The 13,450-nt window shown below is 38.7% G+C and overlaps 1 protein-coding gene across 1 annotated transcript in view; it reads right to left on the bottom strand.

Moving 5' to 3' along the window:
* Nucleotides 1-2,005: 2,005 nt before the first annotated feature.
* Nucleotides 2,006-13,450, bottom strand: part of nsmfa (NMDA receptor synaptonuclear signaling and neuronal migration factor a) — a 44,628-nt gene continuing 33,183 nt past the window's right edge. The window contains 7 exon segments of the mRNA XM_063478722.1: nt 2,006-4,927; nt 6,730-6,805; nt 9,532-9,634; nt 11,405-11,484; nt 11,735-11,805; nt 12,661-12,694; nt 12,821-12,904. Coding sequence (XP_063334792.1) covers nt 4,830-4,927; nt 6,730-6,805; nt 9,532-9,634; nt 11,405-11,484; nt 11,735-11,805; nt 12,661-12,694; nt 12,821-12,904 — 546 coding nt within the window. The 3' untranslated portion in view covers nt 2,006-4,829.

The raw sequence follows: 13,450 nt of genomic DNA on the forward strand, positions 1-13,450 counted from the left end.
GTTATGCTTTTTTAATAAACCGACCGTAATTTTTGCATAAAACTGAAAGGTAAAAGGGAAATATGTGGACTTTTAGACTGGTGCTACATAGGTTGTTGTTGAGTATTAGTTGTCTGTGATGTTTGCAAACCCTGTTTTGCATATCAAACTCAATGCAAATGCTCCACTCAAGCTCAAAGAGTGCGAAGAAAAAGAGAGATGGAAGTGGAAAAGCAGTGTACATAAGGCAGACTGTGTTAAAGGCAAATGCATCAAGATTAGGGACCTGAGGTGTTTCAGGAACAGGGAGAAAAACTACCTTAAAACTTATTTTTGAGAGTGAGGAATACCTTATCTGCAATTTTGTGCGTGTTGAACTTGTAGACAACGTGTAGACAAAATAATTCAGCTTTTGTGGTATGTCTACACAAAATTTCTTTTTCCCACTTCAAAACACATACTAATCAGGCACTGACGCTGAAGTGATAGCAAGGCTTGTTTGTAAACTACAGTTAGAACAGCAGGGCTTTTTTAATGGCATACCTTTTGGACAGCAAACTTCATTGACTGAGTTTTAACTTTCAAAGCTACTCAGACTTTGACTTGTTTTGTTTTCTCTTCCCCATTTGCCACCAATTAGTTTTCACTTTTGATGCCTTGATTTTGCTGTTGGATTCTTTTTTTGTAGTCTGAAGTGCAAAGACAAGAGCTACTGCTTTTACAGGTAGCCTTTAGCGACTGTTCAAAGAATGGCAGTTCCTTATATATTTTGTACTTCGACAGTGGCTTGCTTTTTCAGGCCAGGAAACTCCTCCTGCTTCCCTCTAAATACTCTGGTTCATTGATTTAATTGGTGGAAGTTAGTCGATGATACAGTGATAGACAGATGGTTCATCTAATCACCAAATGGAGATTTCCTGGCGCTCCCATGTAACAACCCATCTGCATGTCATGCAGGCCGTATGTCATTTTTTTCTCTATTATACTTGGATTTTCCATTAATCAGTCTACAGCATAGAAAGAAAACTGACTCCATTTGGGCTGAGTGTTGTATATTAATCTTGGTCTTGAGGCATTTCACTGAGACTTTTTCCCACATAATCCTACTTTATCTCCTATGAAGTTAACTTCTAATCTTCTTCTTTCAGCTACTTCCCTCAGGGTTCGTCGCAGCATCCCCTCATCTGTCTCCATCTCAGCCTATCCCTAGCATCCTCGCCCTGTCACAATAACAGCTCTGCATGTCTTCCTTCACTCCATCCATGAACCTCCTCTGTGATCTTTTTATCTTTAACATCTGTTGCCAGTATATCCACTATCCCTCCTCTGCACATGGTCAAACAATCGGAGCCTTGCCTCTCAACCTTTGTCTCGCTAAAACTAACCTGACCATTCATTCACACTCATTTCCAACCTGAAAATCTGATCATCTTCAACTCTGATAACTCCAGCCTCCTTTTGTTTTCAGAGCCATGATTTCCAAAACATACATCATTGCAAGTCTAACTGTCATCTTTTAAACCTTCCTTTTCACTCTTACTGTCCCTCTGTCACAAATCACCCCCAACACTCAGCTCCATCTCCTCCGCCATGCCTGCACTCTAATTTTCACCTCTCGTGCACTGTCCATTGTTTTAGATGATTGACCCCAGTTATTTAAACTTGTCCACCAGCACTACTTCTGCTCCTTCTGTCCAGCTGTCCATGTCTCATTCACACTTTCATTCCTCTTCTTTCCAGAACATACCGCCACCTCTCCAGGCTCTCTTCCATTTGCCCCCTGCTCTCACTCATCACAATGTCTTCTGCAAATGTAATAGTCCAGTGACGTTGACACTGTGTAAAGTTTAAGGATTATAAATGGGAATGAAATGCTGGATTGTGTTTGTGAGACATCATCACAAGAAACATGGCTGTATTATTTGTTTTAGGTTTAGGAGCCTTTAAATAACTATCGAATATCTTTCTGCCGAAGTATCTATCAAAAAAGGCAAACAGTGCATCACAAGTAGACACATTTGCATCTTTAATTAGATTTCTGGTGAAATGTTAGTTTTTGTTCATTTATTTGTTTGTTTGAAAGCAGAGGAAAGTGCTCTCAAACTCCTGAGTCAGAGTTCAGTGAATTCAGAATATTTTAAATTATAGTGATATTTTTCTTTTTTGCTTTGGTGTTTTTGAATTCACCCATCAAATAATATTCCATTAAACCCTAGAGCTGTTTAGGACAACTTCTCCAAGAATTTGGCAGCGTAATGCTTTTGCTGGAATTAAACATGGCTCAGGAAAATGACAGGTTGCATAAGTGTGGAATTTTAAATCTGTAGTGAAAACATGTACTGCGTGACTCAGGCTGAGAGAGCACTTGTCTGTGCCAGACAAACTGTAGGCCAGCATTTCGAAGTCAGAGAGGGCAAATGCAAATAAAAACCAATGTTAAGCCTGTAAAAAGCACTCCAGTGAGATTGGTTGAGTTTAACACACACAAAAAAATAGTTCTGCTCACAATGCTCAAATATTAACACATCCACACAAATAAATGACAAATGGAAAAGTATTTACCACACACTGATGTAGAAAAGCTTTGCCTGGCGTGTGTTTATTTGTATGTGTCTGTGTTACGCAGGGCTAGGACCACTTGACCACTCTAAGCTGAAAGGTTTCACCGTGCTGACTGCAATTTTTCTGCACCTACACTCAGCAACCAGTCTTGAAGTTCCACTGTTTCAATCACTTAGAATTCTCGCCGTTCTGGAGCTGAACGGCAACCTGTGACTTGACGGCACATCGTGTAGCACCTTCAAGATCGTGAACACATTCGCAATAATCGCTTCCTCTGATGCAGCACTCAGGAAGCACAAAATCTCAATATTCTGAGCCTTTTGCAAAATCTACCTGCTTTAAATGGCAAAAAATAAAAATAAAAATTGAGAATTGAGATTTTTGTGCTTTGCAAGAGTTGCTGCTTTTTATTATGTAAAGCTGCTATGGGAAACGTAGATTTTAGGGTCTTGGGCACTTAACAGACTGAGATTAAATCAGCTGTTTTTAATACATTTTTAAAGTCTGTGAACCTTTGGAATGACCACGACTTCTGAACTGATTACTTCAAACATGTGTTTGATCTTCATTCATGCCCAAACAACCTGAATCCTACACTTCCCCTAATGCAGATTTGCTCTCTATACAAACTCCCACAGCCCTCAAACAAAGCAGCACCAGTTTGTAATGCAAGCTCTCTCATATAAGCTTCTTTCTAAAAATGTTCCCCCTGAGCCACAGAAGACATTATAAAATATTTTCACAGGAGCACTCCTCCTCATTACGCGCGAGCTGACCTTCAGATGCGGTACTGTATCTGTGGAATGGCTTTTTAACTTAGTCCTGATTTAATGGTTTCTTAAACTACTGTCCCAGCCCTAGCATTTGTGTGTGTGTGTGTGTGTGTGTACTGTATTTTTGTGTGAGTGTTTTGACCCTCGTTAATCTGTTTGAGACTGCTCAGGTCACTCGGGCCAGCCTTAGAAACTCACTGGCACCTGGAAGGAGAAGCAAATAGATGTTAACAATTTAAACTCCTGGCAAATTCGGGAATGCTCCGGTCCTCGGACTGGATCACAGCCCAGTGAAGCGAAAGGCAGCGGAAGCCTGGTTGGCTGCCATTAAGAGAAGCCAAGTGTGTTTGGCAGATAGCGAGTGCAGCCAGCACTGTTGACAAGGGCCCGCTAAGTGGCCCGAACCTTCTGCAAATGAGCAGGAAGGATCAATAGGAAAACTCCTACACTACAGCGGTAGGAGCACTTGCATGGCTCTTACATCCCTCTTGACATCATGAAGGATACTAGACTGTCTTTGTGTTTGGATGTATGTGACAGAAAGATAATTGAGGGAATGATATTTTTTCCTTTACCGGATGAACAGTAGGAGAAAATACACACATCTGCATGTTTTTTTTGTTTTGTTTTGTTTTTTTTGTTTTACAAGGAAAACACCCACACGATGTTCGAACATTGTACTTTCCCCCCAATGAGAATAGTTCCTCAAACCAAAGACGCATCTCTGGAGAGATAATACATTCATTCCAAGCAATGGCGATGAAGATTACAATATCTTGATAGACAAACAGGTTAATTACTTCATGGCTAAAACCTGAGTTATTCCAAAGTATTTCCATATGAAATTGCACAACAATGCACATCAAAAATAAATGATGCATCATTTCTCTCGTAATAGAGTAATTTGCATGACTGAAGCTATGTTAATATATTAATGTGATATATACACACATCAACGTATGGTTTATTTAGTATTTTACTCTGGGGTCTGAGATTATTTGGGAGGTCCAGTCAAAACACAGAACCACAGTATGACAGAATGAATTTCAGGAAGTTGTCTGAAGCGCATCATCAGCTTCAAAAATGAAGTCCTTGCAACAGAGGAGTGTGACTCTAATGGTATTTCTTTTGTACACATTTGACATATGGATTTTGCTTTCAAACTCAAGAGGCAGACAGATTTGTTTGCCATGACGCAAACAAATCCAGCTCTCTCTCGCTTTTCCCCCCCTTTTATGTTGATTTGGCCTTTTTTTCCCTGTTAGTCGGTGACCTTTCTTTTTGAAAACGAGGAAGAGCAGAGGCACAGCATAATTTAATTCATCTTCAGCCCCTTGGTCTACTATTGCCTTCCCTCTTCGCCCAGCCTCTCAAGGGTGAAAGCGGGTATGACTGTTTGTGCCGAGTCGACGGGCCGAGCACTACAGCTGAGCAATGTTCAAATGCTGGATCAGTTTTAACAGGTTCCTCGTGGCACTGGAGGGCTCCGCTGCACCATTGATCCAGATGTCTTTGTCACAAAAAATCCTCATAGTCCAACAGCTTGGAGTGTTGCCTCGTCTTCCAAAGGCGGTAGAGGCGGAAGTCAAAGTACGTCTCGATCATCTCTTTGCCTGAGTAGATAGGATAGGATCATTAAAACAAACACATGAAGTTTAACATACTATAAGAAAGATATCTGTTTTGGGGTTAGAAAATTGGGTGCCCGGTATCTTTATGGGGTCCATCTGGATAGAATAAGGTGTGGGTTTTACAGCTGTAGTGGTAAATGTTTAGACAACAAAAGTCCTCTGCAAAGATAGTCCAACAATGATTGTGTGGATGTGTATCAACAGTACTGTGCAAATACCCCTCCTCATTTTTTCATATTCTTGATGGAAAATAGGAAATAGGTGGATCGCGTGTTTCTCTAGCCAGGTATGCTTTGACAGTGTCTGCAGTGTGTGCGGGGCCACGGTCATGCTGAGAAAGGAAGCTGCTGCCGTTCATACCCTTTCCAGATGGAAGTGTGTGGTGGATCAAATGCTACCTTTTTCCATTCATAATTCTATCAATTATAACAAAATCCCCAACAGCACTGGCTGAAAAGTCGGTTCAAACCATGACGGTGCCTCCACCGTGTTTTTATAGATAGCTGTAGACGCTCACTGTTGTACCTCGTCTAACCTCCTCTTTACTGTTAATGACAATCTGAAACAAAAATTTCACATTTGGATTCATCACTCCACTGACTTTTCGATCCAGTGCTTGTGTAATTTTGCATACTTCAATCTTTTGTGTTGTTCCTCCTTCTTTAAGTATGGCTACTTGGCAGTCTCACTTCCATTAAGCCACTTCTAATGAGGCTTTTGCAAATAGTAGGAATAACTGAAGAGCCAGAGATGTCTCTCGAGAATTATTGCTCAAGGCCACTTTAAAAATGACAAGAAAGTCTGGCTCCTTGGAAGTAAAATAGGAGGAAATGAGGGAAAGCTCACGACTTCTGCACAGCATTATACTACCGGTACTCTAGAAATGAACCTTAGCCAGAAAAGCAAATCCTGTTTGATAAATGAGAGGTGTGGGTTTTCAGAGCAGTGGGCTTTAAGGAGGCAGGAGAAGTGTAATGACAGATGCTTTCATTGTTTTTGATTTGTTTAGATAAAGAGAATCTATATCTCAGCCTTTGTTTGTTGCTGATTTTCTTGCTATCAGTAAACGCGGTAAACAACAATCTGAAAAGAATTTGCTGCTCTTAGACATTAAAACTTGGAGTTTAAGAGTTTGCTAATAATCAAAATGCAATCAAGGACACAACTTTGATTTCTGCTGTAGAACCATTTCTTTGTCTTTGCTTTAGGGTACTCTACATTTGTATATGCCGATGCTGATGCCTTTTTAGAGCAAATGTAAAGGAAATCTGGAACTGGGTGTAAGTAAAACGCTCTAAATGTTCCTGGAGATGAGAACAGGCTTGTTTTTAATACTGATTGTGATACTGAATACTGTACATCCCTCCTCCCACGTGAGGCTAGAAAGGAGATGTGCAGGTCTCCAAGTGCTCAGTAACAGCACTGTTGTGGACTGGGTGCTGTGCAAAGTTTGGAGTAGGAAATCTAAAAATTGAGTTGCATTAAACATCACTTTAACACCAAAACATCAAGAAGCCACCCTAACAGAAGAGGATGATTATAAATAAAGAGCAAGTGATTATTAAAGAAGAAATTAAACAAAGGAGATGACTGTGAAAATAAATTAGATTTTTAAAATGAGGGAACAGCTGTTTGAGTAAATTCCTTGTGCAGTTGTTAAAGCAGGACAGATGGCACGTGTCCGTATCATTTCATATTTACCGGACGTATCGCACACTTCTGTGTGTGCGCAAGTCCCTCTACAGCACACGTTTGAGTGCGCTGGGATGTTTGTGTGGACCTACCCTGTGCAGACAGCTCCAGCGGTGACTCGAACTCAACAGAATAAGGCCTCATCAGATTCTTCAGCTTCTGGAACAGCTGTTGGGTTGAGATAAGAGAGCAAACACCAATTAATCGCATTTCACTTGACTACACTTGCAGAGGGGTCGTCTGCATCGCCTGACAAGCTCACAAACACAGAAAAACAACAGAAGGATTGCAATAAATTCAGCTTCATATGGCCAAAGTCACAAATGCACACTCAGAAAGACAGAAACATCAATTCCCAGCTTTAAATTTAGACGAGATTTTTGAATTTTTGATCATGTAACTGATGGATTACTGAACAAGAAAACAATCACTAGTCGCCACCTTAATTACCTTATAGCACCAATGTGCTGCTGTCTGTTTCAGAAAAAGAGAATTTTTTAAGTTTCTTGCCTGAATTTGGTCATGAAGGATCTCCCGTGTTAGAAAAAGAAAGGGCAAGAAAAGCATTTCTTTTCCACTTTTTGATGTGTTATCACTTTATCATGTGATTTTGTCGTGCAAATCCTGTGTTGTGGCTAATTGAAGCCATGCGGTGTATTTATGAGTTACAAATACTTCTGTTTTTTTCTAAGTGTTTGCTTTGTGCAGTCTGGAGTGAAGCATCTGGGGGCATATGTAACTGTTTACAAAGGCACTGAAATGGGAGCTAAGATAATTCCATTAAAACTTTGGATAAACAGGCAGCATGGATGATGTGCTGTTCAGTGGCTACAAAACAGAAAACAGTAAATGAGATGTTAATTCTGATTCGTCAAACATATGAACAGTTTTGTGTGGAAAAACTTGACCACCTTCCCATCAACCATCATCACTGCCCAGCCTCATCAATGTTTTTGTGTCAGCAAATCCATGCTGCTAGGTTCTGCATTACTGTGGAAGGCCTTTCCAGAAGAGTGGAGGCTCTCATAGCATCATAGAGCATAATGAATAAAAGTGTTCAACTGATGTTGGCAGTGTTTAAACAGAGAAACACTGAGACAGGAAGCAAATGCAGATCTCAAAATTAAACCAAACCCCTGGAAAAAAGGACTTTAATTGTGTTGTTTTGGATTCACACACTTGTGAAAGCAATGTTCATATTTGTCTGTTTGTTTGTCAGGGTGTATATTTCACTGCTGTGCAGACTGTCCAACACTGGAGAGATCCACAAAGCATTTTGGCAGACATGACTGGAACAGACAGTTAGGTCAGACTAACACCGCTGGCTAGAGTTTATGTCTGTGTCTGCCATCATGTTTGTGTTTGTATTTGTGTGTGTGTGTGTGTGTGTGTGTGTGTGTGTGTGTGTGTGTGTGTGTGTGTGTGTGTGTGTGTGTAAATAATTATTTATGTACTTATTTATTAGGGAGGAGGAGATATGTGTGTATATGGCTGGCTTTGTGTCTTAGTTGTTCACATCAGCTAGAGGGGTGCAGTATCATTCAGCATTTGTGTTATTCAGCTCTATCCATTAACATTACTCAGAATGAGATAATAGCTGCACAGGTGGAAGAGGAGACGAGGAGAAAACAAGAAAGCCAGCGGGGCTGCACACTGATCAGACAAAGAGGCATATAAACAGACACAAGGAGCAGATATGAAAGCAGTGGGCGGCAAACAGAAAATGAGTACAGAGAGAGGGAGAAGAGACAAAATTGGGCAGGAGTGACTGTAATGGTAAGAAACAAACCATCCCAAGTTATGAAATCAGTGCTATTTATATATAGAACTCATTTATATGTAACTATGATCGGTTCTACTTTAACACGATGTGCCTGGGATTTACTGATGAGCAGTGCATCTTACACATTTCTTTTCACCAAAATTCACACTAACAGAAGCGTTGTGCATTATCACATCATCCGTATATTGTTACCATTAATAGCTTGATAGCTATATATAACAGAGCTGACTGATATATCGTCCGATATTTGCTGTTTGCCGATTTTTACTGATGTTGCAATCATGCGATGAGTGTCGTTGTTGCATAGTTTTTATCTTATACCAGAAGGCATTCTGTAACATCCTTGATGTCGACAAGTGGTGATTGGACTAAACTAGTTCTTAGAACTTTCACTTTATCTTCACAGACTCCTTCAATACTCTTGGCATGTATTTAAATACACAAAAGGACTAGACCTCACATATTAGTGTCTAAGTAATGTTATGTTTTTTAAGGTGCTTTTTGTATAACTAACTGTTTGATCGCATTAGACATTAGTTACTAAGCTAACAGCCCATGTGCTTTAAGGAGCAAGAATTTCACTTTATTTCAGTAAAACTTTGAGCTGACTAGTAAGACTACTAACTACCTGCTACTAGCAAGACTATTCACTCAATAACTAACAATGTGAAATTTTAATTTATTCAACATTTTTATCTACTATCTACCTTCTGTAAATCATAAAGAAGACCTCCTGACCCAAGTTCAATAAAAGTTAATGTTGCTGGAGAGCTGATGGACTCCCTCCAATAGCTTCGCCAAGCCTCTGTTCTTCTAAAAATCAGCATTGTCAGTGGAGATTGCTCGATAGTAAAATTTTACATATTCAAATAAATGTAATTTACATTTACATTCACATAAATTTAAATGATACATTTGTAAGTGCTGTTGTGATGGATTCCAATACAAATTATTATGAGTATCAGATGAATATTTAGGCGTTTCTACAGTATTCTAGCCTATACGAGTAAACCTGCTAATTAGAAGTAAGGAAAACATGGATAATATTGATTTGTTTCCACAATTACTGCACTCATTTTGCTGTGAGTTTGTGTAGTAGTGATCTAAATACCTTCTCGCCATTGGGGTTACCCAGAACATAGCATCCCATTATGTGGATCAGGTTTGGTTCTGGATTGACTTTACTCATGAAGCGACTGAGTCTCCTCCAGAATCTGAACAAATTCAAAGGGTACAGTTACATGGGATAATGTTTTAATAAAGAACACAGACAGGCTGAAAAATGCAAAGTAAAATGGGCCTGCAAGCATTTAAAATCAAATGCAACATTCAGACAAGCCAGATTCAAGACATGATTTGTATAACAAACAAATGTGATCAAGTCAAAATGTTCCCCTGTACAAGAAGAATAACAATAGATGTTGCACATAAATGCAGAAAATTGTAGAGATAGTGCTGCATGGTCCCAGAGGAACATCGCTGATTTGATCAAGTGGGAGAGCATTCAAAGAAAGAGTATTAAAAGAGCAAAGAGCATTTACATTATACTTGTTCTATGAACCTTAAACACACATTGAAAGTTATTAACTTATTATTAGCTCTATGTGCTTTTTTCATTTGCATTGCTTAAGAGTGATGGCAATGGTTAGCTGTTTTTCATGTTTTCTGTATTTATGTAAGTGCAGTTAGGCCCATCATTTGTTGGAACAGTCATTATAGTTTTGCCACTGTATTCCACTACAGTGGAGCACGATTTTAAATCAAACAGTCAATGTAATTGAAGTACAAACTTTACAGCTTTAATTTAAGGGTTTTTACAAATGTACTGCATTAACTGTTTAGAAATTACAGTCATTTTTATACACAGTGCCTCCATTTTCAGAGGCTCAACATTAATTGGAAAATTAATTGACAACCAGTTTCATAGCCAACACTTGTCACTGCCTTCATGAATGGAAATACAGAGGGTTTACAACAAGGTGTCAACTACTGGTTACATTCAAGAGCCAGATAAGTTTTGGCCAGAAACCTCTGGAAAGAGCTCGCACAGTGGTGAAAAAATTCTTTGGACGGATTAAAAACAAGATTAACTTCTAGCAGAATGATGGGACGTGAAAAGTATGTAGAAGCAAGGAATAACTTATGATCCAGAGCATACCACATTATCTGTCAAACATGGAGGAGGCAATTATACGGCATATATGGCTGCCAGTGGAGCCGAGCCAATAGTGTTTATTGATGATGTGACTGCTGACAGAAGCAGCGGGATAAATTCTGAAGTATACAGGCCTATACTCTCTGCTCAGATTCAGCCAAATGCTGCAAAACTGATCAGATGGTGCTTCACATTGCAAATGGATAATGACCCAAAATATACTGCAAAGGCAACGCAAAAGTTTCCCAAAGCTATCAGATATTCTTCAATGGCCAAATCAGTCACCTGATCTCTACTCAATAGCAGGTTTTCAGTTATAAGATACAAACCTGAAGGCAAAGAGACCCACAAACATGCAACAAGTAATAGAACAAATCGAAGTGAGGAAACAGTATTTGGTGATGTCCTGTACACTGTCTGAGAGACAATCAATGACTTCCCGTCAAAGTACTGAAAACAATCCTTATATTAGAAATTATGTTGGTTTGTCCCGTTAATTTTGATCCTCTGAAAACGGAGAACAAATTCCTAAAAATGTAATACGTTTTTTGGGTAAAAACTCCTGAATTAAAACTGATAGTCTGCACTTAATTGTTGTGGTGTACAGAGGCAAAACTAAAGAAACTGTTCCTTTGTTCAACAATTTATGGAGATAAAATGTATTTAACCATTAAATAAAGGTTAAAAGAAAAAAAGCATGCACTGGCTTATGGCCATGCTTTATAAGATGTGGTAAAAAAATAGGAATTGTTGCACTATTCTACATTACTGTGGCATAAACTAATATTCATTAACGAGAGATGGACCCTAATGTCCAGAATTAGCTTACTGGCTCATGTCCTCCTCTTTTTCCACCTTAGCAAACGTTGCCACTTTATTCTTCAGTAAATACAGATGACCAGGGCCTCCCTGCAAAAAAAGTATACAGTATGTTATAGATCCTCAAACCGAAGCAAAGCTAAACCAAATACATGCATATTATTCATCGTCCCTTTATTATCCATGAAATTCATTTTCAGAAAAATGAATGAATTTCATTCAAAAAGGGATATCGTTTGTGAAAATACACTATTTACAATACATAAATGTGTGCTTTAGGGTAGGACAGTTAATAAGTAAAATATTTCATTTTAATAGGAATAAAATTCTTGTTCCTCACTTGACAAAAGATGAGCATCCTCCAGAACTTGCTTCCTCTCCTGTAAGCTGTGAGCTTCTTGTCTATTTCCTCTGTGAGCAAGAGGGGGAAAAGGGAGGGATTGATGTGAATGACAGGGACCGAGAGAGGGAGAGAAAAAAGAAAAGCGAAGCGATGAGTAAGAATGTAGGAAGAGAGGAAGAACACAAAGAAAATCCCAGGAGGGTGAGTTCAACTACAGGTGTAGTAATAGACAGCGGAGACACAAACAGAAGATGTAATTTAAATTGAACTCAACACTGTGTTCTTCAGGCGTCAGAAAGTGTCATTGTAAAATAAAACAGCTCATTGAATTTCAAATGAAAATCTGTATGTTTCTGTAAAAACATCCATGGGCATCCTTGTACCTTCTATATGAGAGCTCTAATCAATGCAGAGATCAATATTACATTAGGAAAGTCTGGAGAATGTGACTGTAAATGCCTCATTGTTCAGAGGGGAGAAATCAATTGCAGCACTAAACAGTTTCCAAATAAATAAGCCACATTAGCCAAATCTAAGTTAATTTCTAGAGATTTGAAAGCAAGTAGGGTTTATCCACAAGATATTTGTGTGACCTTTAACTCCACAAGCAACACTATAAAGTAAAGATGCCTGTTTTCTATTTCACAGGAAGGAATTGACCTCATGTTTTATTCTGTTTATTTTGACAGGATGTTATGTAAGTCTTTTGCATCTATACAAATTTCATTATTCATCATTCACTTGTTAAACATTTACTTTCAGGCTCAAAATGTTTGGCAGTAGATGTATTTCATATACATAGTTTTATATTCCATTAGTGAAGTTTTGATAGTAGAAAAAAAGTGTGAATTAAAAAATAATAAAGAAGAAATAGTGAAGGTGAAAATGGCAGAGAAGAACACGCATTCCACAGAAATACTCACCCAAAATATCATCAAAAGTTGCATGTTCATGGTCCTGAAGAAAATGAGAATTACACAAAACATTTTAGCAAAGGCAGTTTGCATGGTTGATATATGTGTATATTTTAGTGTGACTTTCTGTAGTTCTTGTCTACTGTATGTTTCGGTGCATTCCACTCACATAGAGGATGGGAATGATGGAGGGGTCATCCCTACGGATTATGGTGGGAATGTACTCGGCCTTGGGGACCTTAGAAGAGATCAGCTAAACATGAAGCAGAAACAGCAGAGGAGCGGAAACTTGTTAGTTTAGATGTAAGATAATCAAAGGTGTATGGAAAAGGACAAGAATAAATACAAAGAGAAAAGGGGAAAAGGAAGAATTTCTCATCGTATGCTTATATTTTATAACAACTATGCCCCAGGTAATATTCTACAGATGTAATAAAGCTGTAGATTTTGTATATGTCTTAATTACTAGAGAATAAAAACAAAAAAGAATGATTATAATAATTTTAATGTACACTCACTGGCTACTTTGTATACCTCTTCAATTGCTTGTTAATACAAGTTTCTAATCAGCCAATCACATGGCAGGCCAGTCAGCCTATCTGATTATTGTTGCTGATCATAGCCATCACTTTATGACCAAGGTGTACTCATGTTGATGATGGCTACAGCTCAAATCGTCTCAAACTGGTTTCTTGAACAGGGCAGTGACTTCATTTCACTCAAATGGCCTCCACAGCCAAAAATCATCAATCCAAATGAGCACATTTGGGATGTGGTGGTGATATGGGAGATTTGCATC

This window comes from Pelmatolapia mariae, linkage group LG7 (assembly GCF_036321145.2).
Source record: "Pelmatolapia mariae isolate MD_Pm_ZW linkage group LG7, Pm_UMD_F_2, whole genome shotgun sequence".
Lineage (NCBI taxonomy): Eukaryota > Metazoa > Chordata > Actinopteri > Cichliformes > Cichlidae > Pelmatolapia > Pelmatolapia mariae.